This window comes from Eubalaena glacialis, chromosome 20 (assembly GCF_028564815.1).
Source record: "Eubalaena glacialis isolate mEubGla1 chromosome 20, mEubGla1.1.hap2.+ XY, whole genome shotgun sequence".
NCBI lineage: Eukaryota > Metazoa > Chordata > Mammalia > Artiodactyla > Balaenidae > Eubalaena > Eubalaena glacialis.
In genome coordinates, this window is record NC_083735.1 from 33,994,017 (window position 1) to 34,018,308 (window position 24,292).

Below are 24,292 nucleotides of genomic sequence, written 5' to 3' on the forward strand. Positions count from 1 at the left end.
GCCATTCAGCACACTAAAAGCTTCCATGGAACTGCTGTGGTATATAGTATTTCTAAATGTCTACAATATGTAACACAAAAATAATATCTAATATTAGTCAAACTCAAACAACCCTAAATTATATCATTAGTACAAAAAAAAGCCATTCCAAAATAAAGTACTGAGTGAAACAAATAATGACTGACATTATAAATAAAAGAAGCAGGAGCCAAGAGCACAGAAAAGAAAGGCTTCCTAGGCCACTCTGCTTATTTCCTTTGCATGTTGCCTCAAACTACTCAGAGAAGGAACGACAGCAGGATAAATAGCTTTTTCCTTCTTTACCACCAGAACTAAAAAAACCTCAAAATGAAATGGCCCCAGTTGTATACTTCATCATCTAATGTGGGCACTAAATGTATTAACTGAGTCTCAAAGATGACCCACAACTGCCAGCCTGTCTTCCTGAATATCTTGGATTTTGAACAATTTCTTCTTCAAAGGAAGGTGGAAGAATGAGGTTCTCCCTATAAATGTACTTAATGGCATCCTCCTCCCTGCAACTACTCTACTACTTACCTATTCTTTACCTGTTCTAAATTCTCAATGAGTTATATCTAGAAAAGACAAAAACTCTTTGAAAAGATACAGGAACCTCAATGTTCACAGCAGCACTATTTACAATAGCCCAGACATGGAAGCAACCCAAGTGCACATCAACAGAAGATGTGGTACATATACATACACACCCATATACATACAATGGAATATTACTCAGCCATGGAGAACGAACTATTGTCATCTGCAGCAACATGCATGGACCTAGAGAATATCATACTAAGTGAAGTCAGACAGGGAAAGACAAATATTTTATGGTATCACTTATATGTGGAGTCTAAAAATGAATACAAATGAATCTACATACAAAACAGAAACAGATTCACAAACACAGAAAACAAACTTATGGTTACCGAAGGGGAAAGGGAGGGCGGAAGGGATAAATTAGGAGTATGGGATTAACAGATATAAACTATATATAAAATAGATAAGCAACAAGAATCTACTGTGTAGCACAGGGAACTATATTCATTATCTTGTAATAACCTACTGATATAATGGAAAATAATCTAATATATATCAAATTATTTATAATATATATAAATATATATAACAGAATCACTTTGCTGTACACCTGAAACTAATACAATATTGTAAATCAACTATACTTTAATAAAATAAATAAATTCTCAACGACCAATTTTAACTTGTTGCAACATGAAGATATAGAAGAATCCTTGAGTATAGGTTCAGTGTGACAGCTAAGTATTACAAATAAATATTTCCTACAAATGTGAATCTGAAAAACCTAAACAAAATTCTGAGCTTTTTGAAATAAGAAAGAAAGTAAGAGACAGAGAGATGGAGGGAGGGAAGAGAAGAGAGGGGGAGGGGGAAGGGAAGGGGGGGAGAGGAGGGAGGGGGAGGGAAGAGAGAAAGAACCAGTGACTTTTCCAGGTTACAATAATGACAAATGCCAACTTCAAGGTGTTTACTTGGAATAGCAAGATGTATGGCATTTTATTGATTATTTTTTTAAAAACTTCACTGGGCCTTATTATGTGAAAACTAATAAAATAGAAGCAAGCATAATATGATCTAGTTTATTCTAAATCACTTCCTGCTGAAAACATTTTTAAAGCCTCCTACTTATTTTTCTTTCTTTCTTTTTTATTGAGGTATGGCTGATGTACAATAAGTCCCAGGTGTACAACATAGTTATTCACAATTTTTAAAAGTTATACTCCATTTATAGTTATTATTAAAATATTGGCTATGTTCCATGCTGCACAATATGTCATTTTAGCTTATTTATTTTATACATAGTAGTTTGCACCTCTTCATCTGCACCACTGTCTTGCCCCTCCCCCTTCCCTCTCCCCACTGGTAACCACTAGTTTGTTCCCTGTGTCTGTGTGTCTATTTCTTTGTTACATCCACTAGCTTGTTTTATTTTTTAGATCCCACATATAAGTGATATCATATAGTATTTTTTTTTGTCTGACTTATTTACTAAGCATAATACCCTCCAAGTCCATCCATGTTGCTACAAATGGCATTATTTCATTCTTTTTTATGGCTGAGTGGTATTCCTTTGTCATATGTACATACATATATATATATACACACACACATACATAGATAAAGAAGATGTTATATATACATAACATCTTCTTTATCCATTCATTTGTTGATGGACACTTAGGTTGCTTCTGTGTCTTCACTATTGTAAGCAATGTTGCTATGAACATTGAGGTGCATATATCTTTCCACTTTAATGTTTTTGTTTTCTTTGGATATATACCCAGAAGTGGAATTGTTGGATCATATGGTAGTTCTATTTTTAGTTTTTTGAGGAACCTCCATACTGTTCTGCACAGTAACTGCATCAATTTAAATTCCCACCAACAGTGTACAGTGGTTCTCTATTCTCCACATCCTCGCCAACATTTGTTATTTGTAGATTTTTTGATGACAGCCATTCTGACAGGCATGAGGTAATATCTCATTGTGGTTTTAATTTGCATTTCTCTAATGATTAACAATGTTGAGCATCTTTTCACATGCCTGTTGGCCATCTGCATGTCTTCTTTGGAAAAATATCTATTCAGGTCTTCTGCCCATTTTTTAATCTGCTTGGTTTTGGGGTTTTTTTGTTTGTTTGTTTGATGTTGAGTTGTATGAGCTGTTTATATATTTTGGATATTAACCTCTTATTGGTCATACCATTTGCAAGTATTTTCTCCCATTCAGTAGGTTGTCTTTTCATTTTGTCAGTGGTTTCCTCTGCTGGGCAAAAGCTTTTAAGTTTAATTAGGTTCCATTTGTTTATTTTTGCTTTTGCTTCCTTTGCTTTAGGAGACAGATCCTCAAAAAAACTGCAGTGATTTATGTCAAAGAGTGTTCCACCTATATTTTCTTCTAGAAGTTTTATGGTTTCAGGTCTTATCTTTAGGTCTTTAAACCATTTTGAGTTTATTTTTATACATGGTTTAAGAAAATTGTCTAGTTTCATTCTGTTGCATGTAGCTGTCCAGTCATCCCACCATCATTTACTGAGGAGACTGTCTTTTCCCCATTGTACATTCTTGCTTTCTTTGTCATAGATTAATTGACCATAAGTGCGTGGGTTTATTTCTGGGCTTTCTATCCTGTTCCATTGATCTGTGTGTCTGTTTTTGTGCCAGTACCATACTGTTTTGATTACTGTAGCTTTGTAGTATAGTCTGAAGTCAGGGAGCATGATGCCTCCAGCTCTGTTTTACTTTTCTCAAGATTGTTTTAGCTATTCAGGATCTTTTGTGTTTCTACACAAATTTTAAAATTTTTGTTCTAGTTCTATGAAAAATGCCATTAGTAATTTGATAGGGACCGCACTGAATCGGTAGATTGCCTTGCGTAATATGGTCATTTTTTAAAAAATTAATTAATTAATTAATTAATTTTTGGGTGTGTTGGGTCTTCGTTTCTGTGCACGGGCTTTCTCTAGTTGCGGCAAGCGGTGGGGGACCACTCTTCATCGCGGTGCGCAGGCCTCTCACTGTCGCGGCCTCTCTTGTTGCGGAGCACAGGCTCCAGACGCGCAGGCTCAGTAGCTGTGGCTCACGGGCCCATCTGCTCCGCGGCATGTGGCATCCTCCCAGACCAGGGCTTGAACCTGTGTCCCCTGCATTGGCAGGCAGATTCTCAACCACTGTGCCACCAGGGAACCCCCTATGGTCATTTTTAACAATAATAATTCTTCTAATCCATGAACACAGTGTATCTTTCCATTTGTTTGTGTCATCTTCAATTTCTTTCATCAATGTCTTAATAGTTTTCTGAGTACATGTCTTTTACCTCCTTAGGTAGGTTTATTCCTAGGTATTTTATTCTTTTTGATGCAACTGTAAATGGGACTGTTTCCTTAATTTCTCTTTCTGATAGTTCACTGTTAGTGTACAGAAATGCAACAGATTTCTGTATATTAATTTTGTATCCTGAAACTTTACCAAATTCATTGATGAGCTCTAGAAGTTTTTTGTGGCATCTTTAGGCTTTTCTACGTATAGTAGCATGTTATCTGCAAACAGTGACAGTTTTAATTCTTCCCTTCCAATCGGGATTCCTTTTATTTCTTTTTCTTGTCTGACTGCTGTAGCTTGGACTTCCAACACTGTGTTGAATAAAAGTGGTGAGTGGGCACCCTTGTCTTGTTCCTGACCTGAGAGGAAATGCTTCTGGCTTTCCATAAATGAGTATGAAATTAGCTGTGGGCTTATCATATATGGCCTTTATTATGTTGAGGTATGTTCCCTCTATGCCCACTTTCTGGAGAGTTTTTATCATAAATGGATGTTGAATTTTGTCAAAAGCTTTTTCTGCATCTACTGAGATGATTATATCGTTTTTCTCCTTCAATTTGCTAATGTGGTATATATCACACCAACTGATTTGCAGATACTGAAAAACCTCTGAATCCCTGGGATAAATCTCACTTGATTATTGCTTACGATCATTGTTTATGATCATTTTAATGTATTGTTGTATTTGGTTTGCTACTATTTTGTTGAGGATTTTTGTATCTATGTTCATCAGTGATATTGACTTGTAATTTTCTTTCCTTGTGGTATTTTTATCTGGTTTTGGTATCAGGGTGATGCTGGCCTCATAGAATGAGTTCAGAAGCATTCTTTCCTCTGCAGTTTTTTGGAATAGTTTGAGAAGGACAGGTGTTAACTCTTCACTAAATGTTTGGTAGGATTCATCTATAAAGCCATCTGGTCTTGGGGTTTTGTTTATTGGGAGTTGTTTTATTACTGATTCAATTTCATTACTGGGAATTGGTCTGTTCATATCTTCTATTTCTTCTTGCTTCAGCCTTGGGAGATTGTAAATTTCCAGGAATTTTTCCATTTTTTCTAGGTTGTCCATTTGATTGGCATACAGTTGTTTGTCATAGTCTCTTATGATCCTTTGTATTTTAAAAGCCTCTTACTTTATTAAAACCAAGTCTACTGGGATGACACTGTTAGTCTAAAGGGAATCATCCAATAAAACTCCAGGAAAAAACAAAACATTTCTTCTAGTAATAGTACAAATGGCTGCAGTTCTCTCAATGAAAAGATATTATCATATAGGAAAAACATTAGATCACATGAAATGAAATGCAGTTATTGAGATTATGAATACTCCCTGCCCTAAAGAATACTGCTGGGTGCTGCTTTCTGTCATCTTCTTCCTGAGAGCACCTCGGCCTTGACTATCAAGTAGGTGTATGGTCACTGTGATTAGCTGCATCATGCGGTATAGCCCCCACACTTGACATTTATTTTAAAGTCACCCATTACATGGACACCACAGTCTATGAAGTCAGGACTGGGCTGCAGCTTATTGGTTCCTTTACTTCTAGGATGATGCAAATATTCTTCCTAGAAATTCCTACAATACCTTCTTGGCTTTTGAACGTTGCCCAAGATAGTAGCAGTTTGTGTGACTTTTATAATAGGTCAACTTGTAGTAAAATTTTAATACAATAAAAATTACATCAAATACTACTTAAGTCAAAGACTATGGTACAAGCCATCTAAGATCAATCTAGACATCAATGCTGTATGGAGTAGTGAAGCACAGAGGTTAAAGGTTATGGCTATATGGTAAGAGAAAAGTGGGATTAAATCCTGGTTCTGCCACTTATAAACTGTACAGTCTTGAATATGTTTGCTGGGTCCTAGGCTGTAAAACGAAGAAAGCAATATCCACCTCACAGAATTATTCCAGAGATGTTCAGTCCAGTAGCAAGCTCAGTGAATGGTAACTATAGCTGCTATTATTTATAATTAGTAATATGAATATTTTTATTCTTTCATCCATTTTACGTCATCATTTAATCGTCATTCAAGGACTTCAAGGAGGCTGTTCTTTAGTAACTGGGGCTGTACATAATCTACGCATCAAATCAAGTCAGGAACAGGATAAAAAGGTAGAGCAAGGTTCCTAAGCTACTCAATAGTATGGGAATCTGCCTTCTTAGGATCTTAATATGCTCTTGCAGCAGAGGTCATTAAGAAGCTAGGCACTAAGCAGCTCAGGAGTAGAGGCTATCCCATGATCACAGTTCCTCTTGCCTCTAGCCCATCAATGTCATGTTTTTAAAGGCAGAGCAGGACCCTCTATGGACCTGTCTTCCATGTGTGTGCATCACATGGCCCTGTTGGAGAAACCTCGGGTTAAGACTCTGGTTTCTATTTTTCAACATCTGAGACTTAATCATACTGCTCCAAATGAAGCAGCATTATGGCTTCATTGTTGTTGTTTCATTTTGTTTTGCTTTTTTTTTAAGTCATGGATGCAAGATTACTTAACATACACTACACACACAAATATCTGAATATTATGGGAGACAATGCATAATCCCACTTCCCAAAAGATTTTTCCTCCTGTGATCGTTTTTGTTTTTGCTCCAATTGTCCTATTTTGCATGCTTTAGGATTTGGAATTTTTAAAAAAGTGTTTAAAACCTTTAACAACAAGAAAATAATTTGAAGTAATTTAGCAGAGAATAATAGTCATTAACAAAGTAAAAATACAGGTTTATTATTTGGAAAACATAAGATCTCTAAACATTATAGTCAACTCAAGTTTAAAAGAACTCAGAAGTGAAACAAGCCTAAACTCATTTTATATGTGGTTTTCTAACAATGTACTTAAAATTATGAATAGATAGAAAAAAATCATAATTATCAATACTAAAGAGCTTATTAAATTACAGAGTATTTTCTGATGGAAAATTCAGGGAACCCTCCACAATGGTGGATAAGGAAATGAATAGAAAATGTCTAAAATTCTACTTAAGAAAGTTGATGAATTTTACAGTTCTTGCCCTATTGCTGCTTTCTATTACAATTCCTATTATACTTTTCTGGTTATTTATTTTTCTGCTGGCAATGTTTGTTCATTCTTTCACCGATAACTAATCCCCTCCAAGCTGATTAAGAAGTCACGTTCTAGTGACAACCTCATCAGAACAAAAAGCACATTTTTAATGAGGCTTAATATCTTAAAATCAACAGCCTCATGGTTGGGTCCATTCTCATCTTCTCGCTATCTCCATTCCTGAGTAAATGGAGTTCCTCTCCTCCCCTTGAGAGGAAGAAAGAAGGTGCCTGTGGTTCCAATCTCTGCACTACAATCCCTGGAACAGGTGACACATGTGTTGAACAAGCTTTCTTTTCTAAGTGGAGCACTCTTGTGATTTCGACAGCTCACTTAAAAAAGGCAATAATTTATTTTAAATTACTATTACTTTAAATAATAATTTATTAAAATAATTTATTTTAATGAAGGAATTAATTCCTCAACTTTGTTGTTCTTGATCATACACTACCCTGGCTATCCAGAACTCCTGAGGAGGAAATTGCACTGAATACCTGTGTTCTGTCTGTAGGTAGTTGAGGAATTTCCTTCCCTCTTTTAACATATACACATAAAATAATATATAAATATAATTTAATCTTTTTAACAAACTCAGATTGTTGTTCTTCCATGAAATAAACAGAATGCTGCCTTAAAGATCTACCACAGAGTTTGGGGCTAACTGACCCTACAGTAAATGGGTCTCAGTTTGCTGTGTTTCATGAGCTTTATGTTAGTTTCCTTGAGTTTTGCTTTCTCTCTCTCTCTCTTTCTCTTTTTCTTTTGGTCACTGAGGTCTAGGTCTGTAAGAACATTCTCATTCTTATTTTTCTATTTCTGTTAGACTTGGAAACCAGACAAGCAAGTTATTAAGTTACATGGAAAGAAAAAGTTTAAAAAAATACTGAGTTCTAGTTTTTTAACAATTATACTGGCCTATTCCCAGCTTCTTAGAAATAACCCATATTAAAGCACTGTGTATACTATAAAGCACTAAATAAATCACTGTCAGTATAATTATTTTGCCTAACATTTTAGACAAACCATGTTACTAGATAGCTAAGAAGTTATGAGTACTTTGAATACGTGTTTAACCCACAGAGCACCGCAATTTATTATTCCTAACAACACTCTGCTAAATGGGAAACTGAGGCATATGTAGCTTATGGATTAAAGAAAGAATTAATAGGACTGCTGTACTTCAAATGGTAGGCCAGTATTTAATTCTTTGACCAAATCTTATTTTAACTCTTTTAATTTCAACCCTAAAAGAAAAAAGTAATAATAACTGACATTACTGGGCACTCACCATTTTGAAGTGACTTACATATTTCAACTCATTTAATGTTCATAATAAACCTCATGAAGTAAGAACTACTGTTATCTCTATTTTACAGATGAGGAAACTGAGGTACCAAGTAGCTGGGTAACTTAAGGTTATGTAGCTTATAAATGTCAGAGTTGAGTCATGAAAGAAATCTGGCATGCTGCCTTATCCCAAAAAGCTGGTGACTGACCAGTTTTTATATCTAGAAACCCAAGCCATTTATATGTAATATTCGTCCAATTATTCCTGGGAAAACAAATCATTTACTAAGTTTGTTAAATTATAAAAATTTAGATAAAAGGCTACTCAGTGAAACTTTATTTATAGTTAAAAATAAGAATCTCCCTTTTAAAAAAATTCTTAGTGTGAGGTATGAAGGCAAATTTCTCATAAACAAGAAATGTTCCCCTTTCATTCTGACAATGTGTCAGGTTTCCAATCTTAAGTAACAGCTTTTGGACAGAATACAGCAACGAAAATCTAAAGCCAACTGAGATTAAGTGGCTGCCAAAGTACGCCGCTATTATGGACATTTAAAACCAACCAGTTTTTTCAAATGTAAAAACATGAACTGCACTACAATGTCTCCAAGATCCCTTCTAGTGCTGAAGTTCTATGAATCTAAGAACGGAAGGTAAATGGTTTCTTAAAACATACCTTGAGTATTCTTGAGGATATGGAGAAGAGTACCAGGTGTGGATTTCATACTTCCCAAACTCAATAACAGAGGGACAGCGGACTTGCGGATCAGGGGGACCGGTCACTCCAACTTTCTGTGCAGTGAGAAAATACATTAATTACGTAAGTTAGCTAAATTAAATACACTCAGACAGATGACAAAACCAACAAAACAAAAAAAAACCCATCTGAATCTAAGTGTCGCCTTCTCAGGATTCCACAGGAAAATTTTAAAAGCCAGGAACAAGCTAATAAGTTTTGCAATAAGCTGTACTATTCTTTAAATAGAGCATCCAAATGAAGAATAAAAATGCTAATAAATCTCTTAGAACCAAATGCAGCTGGTGACATTGCAGTTTCCACATTTAATAATACTGTGAATATCCTCAACTAAACTCACTCCTTAATCACTGAGTTGTTAAAGAGACCCTGCCAGCACTTGGGGATATAAAGTCAGGGGTGGGGAGGAGTGCTTGCTGCCCACTGGCCGAGATCACATGTATAGTGTCCCAACTGACAGCAACAGCAATGACCTACTAAACACGTGAGCACGTACAGAAAGGAATCATCCTCCAGTTTGTGAAAATAGATATTAAGGAATATGACAAAACAAGTAAGAGTCTTCATTTTACACTGCCCCTAAAATTCCCTTCTTAGTGGCTTTCATAGGTTTAACCAAAGAAAGTAATACTCTGTTAAACACATACTTTTATCCCTTTTTATCTATCTTCTGTTTATAATTAAAATAATTTCTATACCCCCATCCCTGCAATAACCTGAACTACACTATCTTAAAAAAAAGAATAACTTGTAAAGCGTTTAGGCTTCCACAGCAGCAGTTCAAATATAAGCCACTGCTAATGACTACAAGGATCAGGTTTTAAAACCTTAAATTCAAGGGGAATTTGATTTGCCCTGCACCCAATATAGCAAGATTCATACATGTATACATGTATATAGGCATACCTCGGAGATACTGTGGATTCGGCTCCAGACCACAGCAACAAAGTGAATATCGCAAGTCACACGAATTTTTTGGTCTCCCAGTGCATATAAAAGTATTTACACTACACTCTAGTCTATTAAGTTTGCAATAGCATTATGTCTAAAAAAAACAATGGACATACCTTAATTAAAAAATACTTTACTGCTAAAAAACGCTAACCATTATCTGAGCCTTCAGCAAGTCACCATAACAGATCACGAGAACAAAAATAATAATGAAAAAGTCTGAAATATTGCAAAAATTACCAAAATGTGACAGAGGCACAAAGTGAACAAATGCTGCTGGAAAAGTGGTGCTGATACACTTGCTCAACTCAGAGCTGCCACAGCCTTCAATCTGTAAAAACCTAACTGTCTGTGAAGCACAATAAAGTGAAGTGCAATAAAACAAGGTATGCCCCCGTGTGTGTTATGCATATAACATATAATATATATGCATGTATATTTATTATGGATATTCTATAAACATTAACTGACTTTTTTTTAAAAAAGGAGCTAGAATTTAGCCTAATCAAACACGAGTATTAATAACTCTTCAAACGAGCAACCAAAATTATCCTTCAACTTCATGCTTTAAAAACCACTGCGAGATTACTAAAGTCTCTTGATGGAGCTCGTGACACACACACACACACACACACACACACACACACACACACACACACACCCCTTCTAACAAAACTAAAAAAAATCAGAGGTTTTTATTCATTTTTCATATAAATTCATTTGAGGAAGAAGCCTTTGCACCACAACTCATCTGAGAGCTCTCTCTGGTCTTTCTAACCAGTCCCTTTTATAAAAGGCCAAGGGACTTGTCTCAGGTTTCATGCTGGAACACAGCCAGGTGAAACCTCACCTCTTCCTCAGACACCTCAAAACAAAAGACAAACATCTATTAGTTGGATAAACTGTGTTATGAAACCAAGGAGTACTGAGGCTCTTCCAAAGGCAAAAATCAAAAAGAAAAACACAAGACAGGGTTAAAATAAGATTTTTTTCATTTCTGAAAACCAAAATAGAACTCTGCAAAAGGGTTTAAACACACCGTTCTTTAAACTACATTCCAGAATCATGTATTCTAACTCATAAAGTAGTATCTTTTAGCCTATCTTCACAGCTCAAAACAACAAGAATAGTAGTACAGAAAATATCAGAATAACCAATATCAGAAACCAAATTTAACTTCCTGAGCCAAGGATCAAACAGGAAGCACGAAAGGTGAGACCATGCACCTGCTGCGGCACCGCCTGTTGTGTGAGAGCTTTCCCATCCGCTGCCCGGCGCTCCTCCAGGTGGATGCCCAACGCAAAAGTGGACACCCAGGCCCAGGACAACTGTCTGCACATCTCCGCCACGAGGAGGGTCTATGTAAAACCAGACTCAGAGCAGACCTTCTCTGCCTTCGCAGCCCTCGCCTTCCTGCACCGTCAGATGCGAACAGCCACAGGGTTCCACGACCTCCAGCTCCCTTGGGAAAGAAGCCTCTGAGCCAGTGTGTTTCCCTTTACCAAGGTCTGGAAATTAACAAAGGCTCTGTGCAGTGAGGAAGTAACAGCTGCATCTACACCACTCATTAACCTAGTCCTTGCCAAATTCAAATTGTCAAATCTGAATTACAAGGTTATCTTTACTAAGTCATTTTATTTTTAAATTTCAGTCAAAATTTCATTAAACATGCAGCTTTCAAAGTAGCAGATATCTAATATAATCAAGGGCACAACATTTTTTTAAACTTTTAACTCAGGTTCTGCCACTCTGTGCCCTCCTTCTCATTTGAATACGCCAAAATCTTTTAAAACATAACATATATTCTGGGCCAGAATGGACTTTTTAATCTAAGAAAGTAAGGGGGGCACTAAATGCACTAGTAATTGGGCTAAATCAAAAGGTAACTTTAAATATGCCTATTCTAGATAATAAAACTTTTATTACCAGCAATTTATGAGAAAAGACTGTTATTCTTCTGCAAAAACTCCACTTCTGTCAAATGACTAATATATATTTTCCAATATAGAGACAGACCACTCTTGCACACAGAGACCCCCAAGTCTAGATCTGGTACAGAACGAAAATTACAACTGATGTAGATACAGCCCTGCTCCCTCCCTCTGCCGGAACTTCCTTTTCCATTCCCTGTGGGAAATGACATTTTGGGGTGGGAGTGGAGGGTAGGACTGTACCCTTAGTATCAGTATGAGAATGTGAACTGTGGGGAGAGGACATGTCTTTCTGGTATTTGAACATTTTCCCATAAAAACTATGATAAAAAATAATTCTGTTCCTTAGGGATTAAAAGTTACCTGATGAAAGAGATACATAAGAATGAGTTCACATGCTGCCAAGTGGAGACAGCATGACCTTAAGGAGTAAAGAGACTCAGCATGTGTGCGGCACCTACTGTGCAGTCTCTGCGCCTCGCGCTGTCATCTCATTTATTCCCCACAATCCATTCCTCAAAGTAGGAAACAACATGCCTGCTTTATAGATGGGGGGAGGGGAGAGAAGCAAGGATCAGAGAAGTTAAGAGGTAAAGAACTCCAGGACAGGAATATCAAGAGTGAAGCACAAAGACAGAAAAGAACCAACTGGGTACAAGGGGAGATAGAAAGTATGGGTAGCCCTCAACTAATTAATTTCTGAATTCCAAAAGTTTGTGTGTAAGTTTCTTTGAACTGGAACTTAGTTTTCCGAAGAAATGAAGCTACTACATGTCCACAGTCTCTTATCCAAAACCCTTGGAATAGAATGTACTTTGGAATACTGAATTTTTCTCATGTTAGAGAAGTACTACAGTACCTATATGTATCTTAAATCAACAGCCTCAGTAGGATTTGGGACAATGCTCCATAATCAGATACATTAATATTTCTTTAGCAAAGCATATGAATAGTCACATTAAATGGGATAAGTAAAGAATATATATAGTCTAAACTCAGTTCAGATCATGTTTTGCCAACAATTGAATTAGGGTAACTAAGATCTTACTATAAAATGAGTTATAATTTTTTTTCATTCTCTAAAGAAGATATACATACAGATGGCCAATATGTACATGAAAAGATGTTCAACATCACTAATCATCAGGGAAATGCAAATGTAAACCACAATGAGATACCACTTCACACCCATTAGGATTGCTACTATAAAAAACAAAACAAAACACCAGAAAATAACAAGTGTTGGCGAGCATCTGGAGAAACTGGAACCCTTGAGCATTGCTGGTGGGAACGTAAAATGGCACAGCCACTGTGGAAAAAAATAGTATGGCAGTTCCTCAAAAAATTAAACACAGAATTATCATATGAACCAGCAACTGCACTTCTGGAAATACAGCCAAAAGAATTGAAAGCCAGGACTCAAACAATTATTTGTACACCATGTTCATAGCAGCATTATTCATAAGTCGAAAGGCGGAAGCAACCCAAGTGTCCACTGACGGATAAAGGGATAAAAAAGATGTGGTACAAACACACAATGGAATACTATTTAGCCTTTAAAAAGGAAGAAAATTCTGACACATATTACAACATGGATGAACCTTGAAGACATTATGCTAAGTAAAATAAGGCCGACACAAAAGGACAAATATTTTACAATTGCACTCATGTGAGGTCTGCCTAGAGTAGTTAAATTCGTAGACAGAAAGTAGAATGGTGGTTGCCAGGGGCTGGGGGAGGGAGAAATGGGGACTTAGACTTTCCTTTTCTCCTTTTCCAGCTTAGATTCCAAGGTCTTTTACTACCTCATCTTTACATACATCCTTAACTTCCTTGCTTTTCTCCTGATTCACCGAAATCCCAACTCTGGTTAAATTCCATATTCCAACACAATCCAAGTTATTACCCTCATATCTGAACACTATTAGAGAAAAACACAGAACCATGCTCACTAGTCTCAATTTATAATTCATACCCACTAACCTCAATGGGCCCTTGATGCTTCCCTACTCCATTTACTCTCCTGTTCTTCTAGATTATTTCATTACTTTCTCCTGTCTCTCCTCAAGCCTCCAATACCTTGTACCCCATCTTCACATTCAAGCAATGCCTTTGCTTTCTAAGAAGCAATCAAAAGAGAGCTTCCGCAGCTTTCCACGGCACATCTGTATGTCTACCCTTGTGGCCATACACCCTGCCCTTCCTTAAGGCTATGGCTGAATGGTCTAGGCTCCTACCTAAGGCCAATGCCCCGAATGACATGAATGACACACTAAGCGCTTTGCAAATACCAATTCATTTAATCCTTTCAAGAAACCTATTAAGTAACTTGGTTGACCAAGGTCACTCAGCAGAGACAGGATTTGAACCTGTGCAGGCTGTCTCTAATACCTAGGCTCTTAACCACTATCTTAATAAACACTCAATAAAATTTTGCTAAATCATCAAATGAATTAACTCAAAATACATCTAAACAGCCTTTAATATGTGACTCATAATGGGTGAATGCCTTAAGACACTAAAACAGCCCTCTGCTCCCATCCCTAATTTCAGCAGTACCAAGGAGTCCACTCCAGCAACAAAAAAGCAGTCATGGAGATACCTTAAAACCCCAGCACGCTAAAACTAACATCCTCTTACTAGCTTTCAAAGCCCTCTAAGATCCAGCCCTATACCAGTAATTCAATATATTTTTTACCATTACCCAACAATGTTCCATGCAGTTTTACCTCTCAGACTAAACTACAGGCAGTCCTTGCTTTGCATGCTACCATGTTAACTGAAATTTATGCATATCAAAACTGAGATCCAATTTCAGTCGCTACAGAGTGCATGAAGCACGAACACAATTCTGATATGCATGTGTCCCCATCAGCACAGCGCCATGCAAAGCAAGGACTGCCCATGTTGTAACACCTTCACAGGCAGCTATTGTGTTATATTTCGCCACATCATCGCCACAGTATGACCTGCACATAGTAGGCCCTCAAATATCTGTTGACCTGATGGACCAATAATCACAATGTCTCTTGTATTAATACAATATATACACTGTATTCCTCAAAGCTGAAGTTAATGTTGTTTACTCTACCTGGTAAGCCCTCATTCTCTTCATTTACCTAAATCCTGCTTCTTCTGTGACCATCTCAGATCATACCAACTCTTACTAATCCTAGTATATACTGTGAACATATGGAACAGTCCATATCATTTAATACAGCAACAAATTACATCAATTGGTACTCTGTGCCACTGTTTGCTGTTTATCTTACCTTTTCCTACTTGCATTCAGTACAGGCTTTATGATTTTGATGCCTCTGTAACATCTTTCACAGGGTAATGCAGGATGTTACTGTGATCAGGGGCACAAAAATGGAAGTCACACAGGCTCCAGCTCTAATCCACCTCTACCATTACTAGTTACATAACTTCAGGAAAGTCACTCAACTAAAAGTCTCGGTTTCCTTGTGTAAAATGGAGTGGGTTTCAAGAAGCATGCCCTTCGGGCACTCAAAGAAATCCGGAAATTTGCCATGAAGGAGATGGGAACTCCAGATGTGCACGTTGACACCAGGCTCAACAAAGCTGCTGGGCCAAAGGAATAAGGAATGTCCCATACCGTATCTGTGTGCAGTTGTCCAGAAAACGTAACGAAGATGAAGATTCGCCAATCTCTATACATCGGTTACCTATGTACCTGTCACCACTTTCAAAAATCTCAGACAATTAATGTGGATAAGAACTAACTGCTTAAAGTTATAGAACCGCCTTCGCATCTTGACTTTCCTATTCTAGCTGTAGCTAACAGGCTCATATATCTTAGAGCAGTTCCCAATTACAAGATCATCTGGAAAGTGTTTCCTAAATACTGTGCCTGGGCCCCTTCTCCCCAGTCCCTGGAGTTTCTGAATATCTGAACAGAGCCTAGGCAGGTTAAGGTGGTTTTGAAGTACATCCTGGCCTGAGAATGACTGTTTAGGTAGTTGCGACATTGGGCATATAATGTTAATGCTTTTACACGCATGTTTTGTTAATTCTAAGATAAACACTTTTCTAGGAAAAAAATTAATTACTTAATTAATTAAATTAAATAGGGATAACAATCCTTACCTCATAGGGTGAAGAGAGTTGTTGAACCTAGTTTATTCCATTTCTAATTAACTGTTCAATTCTTTATGCAAAGAAGAAAATTATTTTAGTAGCCCACACAGATTTCAAAAATGCTGTTAACTTTCTAGAACCACAAAAAAAAAACAATCAAATCCTTCAAAATTAGAAAGCACTAAAATTACTATCGAAATATAATGTGCTATTTGGTGATATTTTATGTAAAAATCATTCTATATATTTCGAGGAGGCTGTTATGCTCTTCAACGTAATGAGTTGAATACAAATGCTTCTTTCTGGTGATGCATCTTTTAAGAAAAACCATTTCTTCCAAGCTCACAAGATCACTGTTGAAATATAATTCCAAACAAAAGCCTATACTACTAATTTCTTATGCTTCTGTTTTTCTTTTTAGAGGTGGCTCTTTTTTATGAAGTGTTCACTGACTAGCTAATAATGATGGAACATAGTACCAGGCAAACTATATCCTTCTCCTGAAATTAAAAAAAAAAAAAAAACAAAACAAAACAAAACCAATTAACAGATGACTCTTTTTTTTGGGGGGGGGCCACTTGCTAAACATTTCAATAATGCTCAACTTAATTAGATAATGTATCACACAAAATTTAATTGTTCAAGATCATCACTATGAGCCATCACTATTGGATTTGCTTTTGTGAGTACGTTTCCTACTAAACGGTAAAGCTCTATGAAAATAAAAACAATGTCTCATTCGTAGCCCCTGCACCTAGCATAGTTTCTAGAACAAAGTAGGTACTTAATAAATGATGGGTTTTTGGTTGGATGGATTCCTATATTAACTCCTTTATAATTTATCTCTTATGAAGACTGCATAAGACCCTGTAATAAAATCTTCCTGCAAAATTTGTGGAACAAAGGTTGAAGCAGTTTCTACTAAAGAATATCTAGGCTCTCAAAAATGACTTTGTATGTTATGAATGCTTTTATTATTTAAAAACATCTAATCTAATCAATAGTGACTCTCCCCACTGGCTTCAACCCACTTTCTCTGTTTCATTAGGTCAGAGAGCCTGGGAGCTGTCCTTGACAACCTCTCGCTCCTTTACACTGCACATTGAATCTACCACCAAGTTCTGCTGACTCCGTCTCTGAAATGCATTCTAAATCCAACCACTTTTCTCCCATTTCCACTGCCACCTCTCTAGTCTAAGTCATCATCTTCTTCCATCTGGATCACTGAAAAAGCCTCTAAATTGGTTTCCCGGCTTTGACTCTTGCCTAATTCCAATCCATTCCTCATAGAGTGACCAAAAAAAAAAAAAAAATTAATGCAAATCTGATCTTTCTATTTCCTTGCTAAAATCATTCAATGATTAAAGAAGATGTGGTAGATATATACAATGGAATACTACTCAGCCATAAAAAAGAATGAAATAATGCCATTTGTAGCAACATGGATGGACCTAGAGATTATCATACTAAGTGAAGTAAGTCAAAGAAAGACGAATATCATATGACATCACTTATATGTAGAATCTAAAAAAAATGATATAAATGAAACTTATTTAAAAAACAGAAATAGACTCACAAACATAGAAAACGAACTAATGGTTACCAAAGGGGAAAGGGACAGGGAGGGATAAATTAGGAGTTTGGGATAACAGATACACACTACTATATACAAAAGAGATAAACAACAAGGACCTACTGTATAGCACAGGGAACTATATTCAATATCTTATAATAAACCATAATGGAAAAGAATTTTCTAAAAAAATCATTCAATCGTTTCCCACTACAATTACAATAAAAACCCCAATCCTAACTTATGTCCTCAGCTTATCTCTTCAGCTTCATCTTTTGTGACTTTTATTCACTGTACTCTAGTTATACTGGCCTTCTTTCAGTTTCTCAAATTTACCAAGCTTCTTTATGCCTCAAGATGTTTACACAGGCAGCCCCTATGTCTGGAACATTCTTCTTAGTAGTTCTGTGCCTTGCTGACTTTCCACTCAACCTTTAGGTCCCTGTGTAAATTATCACCACCCTAAAAGAGGAATCCCAGACACCTGGACCAGGAAGTGTCTACTATAACCTCTCACTGCATTCTTATTTTCTTCCTATTACTTATCAGTTTGTAATAACAGATTTATTTGTATGATTGTTTACTATCTGTCTCACTCATGAGGCAAAGTTTCATGAAGGCAGAAGCTATGACTTTTTGTTCAGCCTATAGCTCCAGTTCCATGCCGGGCACATGAATTCCAAATGAATGAACCTCATGCAGAAATACCACCATCATCAGAATTTCAGTGCACTGCCAATGAAAATAAGCACAGATTAGAATTCAAATATCTACTTATTTCTTTGGTGCCAGATACATACATGGACAATCACAAGTTTAATAAAATGCTGGAAGAAACACACAATTAGCCAGATTATTGTCAATACAAATTTATATTGTCTCCACTGGGTCTCAGCAAGGCTCAGCACCCCTTTTAACTCTCCCTAGTCATCTTTCTCTTCACACTCCTATTATTCCAACTCCTGGCCCATTCCTCCCAGCAGAAAATTTCATTTAAACATCCATTCATTAAACAAATATTTACTGAGCCTTTACTATATTCCAGGTACTTGGTATAAAGCAGTGACCAAAAAGAAAGTGCCTGTTCTCAAGGCACTTACATTCTAGAAATAAATATTTACATTCAGGAAGTGATAAGAACTATATAGGACAAGCAAGCAGGTAGGGGGACACAGAGTGATACAGTGGGGATAAATGTATGCTATTTGAGTTTGGGATTTAGGAAGGGCCTCTCTCATGGGTGACAGGAGCAGAGACCTAAACAGAGTGAGCCAACCAGACGCCTGGGCCCGAGGAAGGGCAATCCAGACAGGGAGCAGTAAGTGCAAAGGCTCCAAGGCAGAAGGGTGCCTGGTGTGTCTGAGGAAGAGAAGGAGGCCTGTGGCTGGAGCAGAGCAAAGAAGGACAAGAGTGGGAGGACAACGTGGAAGAGGGGGGCAGGCACAAGGTCACGGTGGGCCTTTTTAAACATTCTAAGCAAGACTGAAAGACACTGGAGGGCTTCTGAGCAGAGGAGTGGTATGTTTCAAAACATTTACTCCGGGCCCTGTATAAAGAATATAGACTAAAGATTGGGGTGAGGAACAGGAGTGGAAGCAAGTAGATGAGTCTGGAGACATTACAACAGCCCAAGCAAGAGGTGATGGCAGCTTAGGCTAAGACAGAGGTGGAAGGGAAAAGTAGTAGTCATATTCTGGATATATTGTGAAGGTAGAACCAACAGGATTTGCTGATGAACTGAATATGTACAGAGCATGAGACAGAAAAAAAATCAAGGATGACACCTCTTTGGGCCTGAGCAAGTAAAAGAACAGAACTACCACTGACTCCTATTCTCCAATAAAAGGAACCAGGGATTCTTAGAGAAATGGCTGAATCTACAGCTAGAACAACAAGAGCCTAGGATATACTGCTGTGGCCAAACGTAAATATGAATATGGACTATACAAATATTGAATCATTTTGTTGTACACCTGAAATTAATACAATGTTATATGTCAATTATACCTCAATTTTAAAAATCACCAAATGAATAGAATAAATTGGAGAAAGTAACACACACAAAAAAACCAAAGTTAAGGGTGAGGTAGAGATTAAAATCACAATACATGTTCTCAGTCTGTGGGGGGCGGGAAATGACAGAGACACGTCGGAATGATGCAGGGGCCGGCTTGAAGTTCCCCCTGCCCAAATCTGGAACAATCTGAGCATCAAAATAAATATCAATAGCAACAAATGATAAGATAACTCATAAAATAAGAATCTACAAGTCATAGATAGACAGACATATGGATGGAGGGAGGGAGGGAGGGAGGGAGGGAGGGAGGGATGGATAGACAGACTGACAGGAAGAAGGAAAGGCTCTTCCTTACAGCAGTACGCCAATTAATAAACATAAAATAAATGATGGAATTAGAAAATCATCTAATTCCATCTAAAGCAACCAGCAAAGTCTAGCAGGTAAAATTTGATAAGAAACAGGATATTTACATAAAGTGTATTCCCACAAGATACATATCAATAATTGCAGAGGGCAAATGATTTCACAGAGAAGAAACAAGGCACGATACCATTGTAACCAAGTGATCAAGTTAACATCACTTGTAACAGGACGAACACCTACTACATGCCTCCTGGTATGACACGCTGACGAGGACACGTCACCTCTGTAGACATTCTACAAAATAAATGACCTGCACATGTCAAAAATGTCGAGGGCGTGAAAGATAAAGACTGAGAAAGTGTTCCAGGTTAAAGGAGACTAAGGAGACACAACAAGTAAACGAAATACATGATCCTAGACTGGACAGTGGACCAGGACAAGGCTTTTTTTTCCTTTTGCTATAAAGAACATTAGTGGTACAGCTGGTGAAATTTGATTAAAATCTCCAGATTAGGTAACATGCTTCACTGGTGTTAAATTCCTGATGCAATGACTGTACTGTGGTCACATATAAGAACGTCCTTGTTTTTAGGAAATACACACAAATAAGCAGGAATAAAAAGCATTAGCATATGTCTGCAACTTATTCAGGGAAAAAAAAAGGTTCTTAAAAAGTGAAGAACTCCTTTGAATTCCCACTGAACATCATGTAACTTTCTACTACAGTACCTATAACACTTTTTTTTTTTTTTTTACTTATTGTCCGGAAAAGAATATGCCTTCAGAGGTTAAGCAACTTGTCTGAAGTAGAAGTTAGTAAATGAAAGACCAAGGTTTGACCTCAGATCTACCTGACTCAAAGCCAATACCTGGTTAAATCATAAGACGGTGAAATGCCGAGTAAATGTTTGCTGAATATTTATACTGTTGTCTTTATTTTTCAAAAATACTCTACATAAACAATCTATTCACTAATGGGTCTCTTAATCCAAAGAGTTTCACCTACGCAACAGGAATCCCCAGCATCAGCCTTATAAATTCTTAATTTCAAGAAAAGAGACAGAACTCAACTTGGCTTACACAGTGAGTTGGTGGCAAAGAAGGAAAAGACAAAAGATAAACACAATCCAAAAGAGCCTTTATGATCTACCCCTGCACTCTTCCAATCTGTTCTCCTGCCATTATCTACACCCTATGTTCTTCACATTTTCCCCCATTTTCAAATCTTCGCACTTCTGTTCCCTCTAATTATATGGGACCCCATTCCTTGTCATCCTGATAAACTCCTATACATTCTTAAGACCACCTCAGTAGTATTTCCCCTCAATGACTCCTTCTCTGACCTCCCCAGACAGAAGTACATACTTGCCTCCCATACTCCCCAAATTCCATGTATTCTATAATTAAACTTTCACATTAAGGAAATTATCTATTTACAAGTCTCTCCTGGCTAGAGAATGAATCCTGTCATTTTATTTACCTTGGCATCTCTAGCATCTGGCACATAAGTAGGTTCTGTGTCTGTACATTTATATCTTGCTACGTGTTAACAAAGGATTAAGGCAGAAGCATTTAATAAATATTTCCTGAATTAATGAATATGTGTTTTATCACTTGAGAGAGGCTTGGTTTTTGTTTGTTGGTAAAATCCTAAACTCTTCGTCATACGTAAGACAGAAAATATTGATAAATAAACCAAGCTCATTTGATACTGGTAGTCAAAGCAATGTGTTTATCTGCAAAACCAAAGCAGTTATCATGGGTTTGAAAAGAACACCTTAACCAGCAAACTATGCACACGCACAAACCACATCTATTCGCAGATCAGATGGATAAATAAATTGCTATTACTGCTTTACCCACAAAATAATTAATCCTCTGTTTCTCATCCATGAACAAACTGCTTGTCCCATCTGAATATTCAACTTTACCTGCAGTGCTTGTTCTTGGATATCACGAAATAATTCCATATCTTTCTCAGTCATGATTTCCTGGCTCCCAAAAAGCCGTTCCTCACTTTCTTGTTTGCCGTCCCAGCCATCCTGATTGTCTGCACATTAAGAAAGGGCTCACGTTATTAATGCTACCTTCAGTTTAACACATGAACTAGAACAAATTTCAAAAGTCTTAATATTATTTATATAAAAGAGAAGAGGATAACATTGACTCCCAGAAAGATACCAGTCAATAAACAATATGTACATATTATATCTGCCTTATAATGAAAACCCTGAATTGACTTCAAGCTGCTTAAAAATATTAACTAAATAACTAAATTTAAACTTCATTAAAAGAGATATTTCAGTATATACATACATACATATAAAAGTAGAACAGGAAAAAGGTCTAAGAAGTATGAAGTCTATTTTGAAATAACATGAATATAAGACTTTTAATATGAGTTTAACATGTCAACATGCAAATATTGCTTCTTCATTCTTTGGTAGTATGGAAGAAGTTTATGTTATAGCAAGACATAATTTTCATCACTTCAGAGCAAAACAAGGAAATTTTGCTCCTTTTAAAATTCTCAATGATTCTGCAATCTTCATAAAGCCAATACATTCTTATCTCAACAAAAAGATGTATTTCAAATAGCTACTTTAACTGATGCCAAGTACTACCAACTCCCCTCACATTCTGGGTACCCTTTTAAAGCACAAACTCCAAAGCCTGAGTATCACAGATGGTAATCCTCCGGGTAAGTATGACAAATTATAATAAGCATACACTAAATGATGCACCTTCCTCAAATGGGTAAAGAAATGAGTGAAAGGAGCATTGGGGGATTAAGTAGATCACTATCCTTTGCATTTGAAGATGACACTGATGTGGTCTCACTTCCTCTCTGTATGAGTATGGCTGAAAAAAACCCATTAGTGACAGACAGTCTCTTTTAAAAATCAATTGCACATACAGTTACTCATTTAGTGTAAGAAGAAGGACAAGGACTCACTCTTGACAATATTCCTAAACTGAAAAATACATATATAATCTGAAGATATTCTGTGCCTTTAATGCCCCCTAGTGCATGACACAGACGGATGCAGGCACAGATCTAGCACAGTATTCCGTAGCATTGTATCAGATGGTGCAGATTGCTTCTGAAACTCTACAATTCATAAAGAAAATGACAGAGCCAATTAAAGCAAAAGCTCATACCAATGCCTAAAGCTCAATATTGGTTCTCCATATACTTTATACATTTGCTCTAATAATTTCTAACACTTTCCAGTAGATTCTTCTAATAATCCACCACCAGTGAAATGGTTAATTCAAAAATGCCTTTTATCATGATCTGCTTTAAGAGATTCCTTCCTAAATCCAACCTAAATGGCTTGCATATTTTCTTAGATAAATGTACTCAGAGTGGAGCTTATCTACAGTCTACATGGCTGATAAAGACATGAAAAGTACTTAAATGCTTAAACTGTAGTTAGTTGATTGCCACTCAGGTGAAAAGCCAATCAATACCGCATAAAAGGGGACACCTGACAAGAATGAGGATTTTTCTCTCCTGCAGTGGACCAATCAATCATTGATATAAGCAGGAATGATGAAGCGGTGAATACAATCACCAACGGGACACCGCGGGGAAGGAAATGAAAGTTAAGGAAGTCCTTGCAGCACACGAGACACTACAGACTCAGCCCTGTGATCCAAGGGCCCATTCTTGTTCTTCTGCTTTCCTCAGAGCCCTTTCTAACTTTCTTCACACGGTTAGGCTCTCGCAACTCAACAGTGATGAGACCAGCTCTAATTATCTGGACAGCTCATCAAAATGTTCTCCTCTGACTTGAATTATCTGCTATACTTTTAACTCTTCTCCACAGATGTTTTCTACTTTGAAAACTAGGGACCTGAGCCTGACACATAAGCAAATGGTCTGAAGCTGTGGTTCTCTTTCTCTTTCTTTTTATGTATAATCCATGAAAAATTACAACTGTATTTGCCAAGATCTGAAGTAGAAAAATCAATGACCTCATCATATTTGCATATAATTTGGTCTTTCACTTATGCTCAGATCAACAGCATTTTATTGGGTTGGCCCAAAACTTCGTTCAGGCTTGGAAAAACCCAAATGAACTTCTGGGCCAACCCAATATTTACCCATACTCTGCAATATCCTTCCAGGAATAAAGTAAGCATATTAATGTTCATCACATAATTTATTTTGTAATTTATGAAATATTACATAAAGTTATCCTTGAGTCAAGGTTATACACCAAATTTCTGTAGGCAGATTCTTTGTGGTTCTACCCAAAAAGCATCTTCTTTTCTCTAAAACTCCTACTTGTCCATTCTCCAACTTTACCTCTAGCCTCTAAGTTCCTGCCATAGTTATCACCTGAGTATCA

General features: G+C 36.9%; 1 protein-coding gene across 2 annotated transcripts in view; it reads right to left on the bottom strand.

Annotated features, from left to right (window-relative positions):
* Positions 1-24,292, bottom strand: part of KAT6A (lysine acetyltransferase 6A) — a 108,367-nt gene that overhangs the window by 19,821 nt on the left and 64,254 nt on the right. For both annotated transcript variants that reach the window (XM_061177623.1, XM_061177624.1), the window contains 2 exons: positions 21,866-21,984; positions 8,915-9,030 (listed from right to left, as the gene is read on the bottom strand). In XM_061177623.1, coding sequence (XP_061033606.1) covers positions 8,915-9,030; positions 21,866-21,984 — 235 coding nt within the window. The remainder of the gene's footprint in view (positions 1-8,914; positions 9,031-21,865; positions 21,985-24,292) is intronic.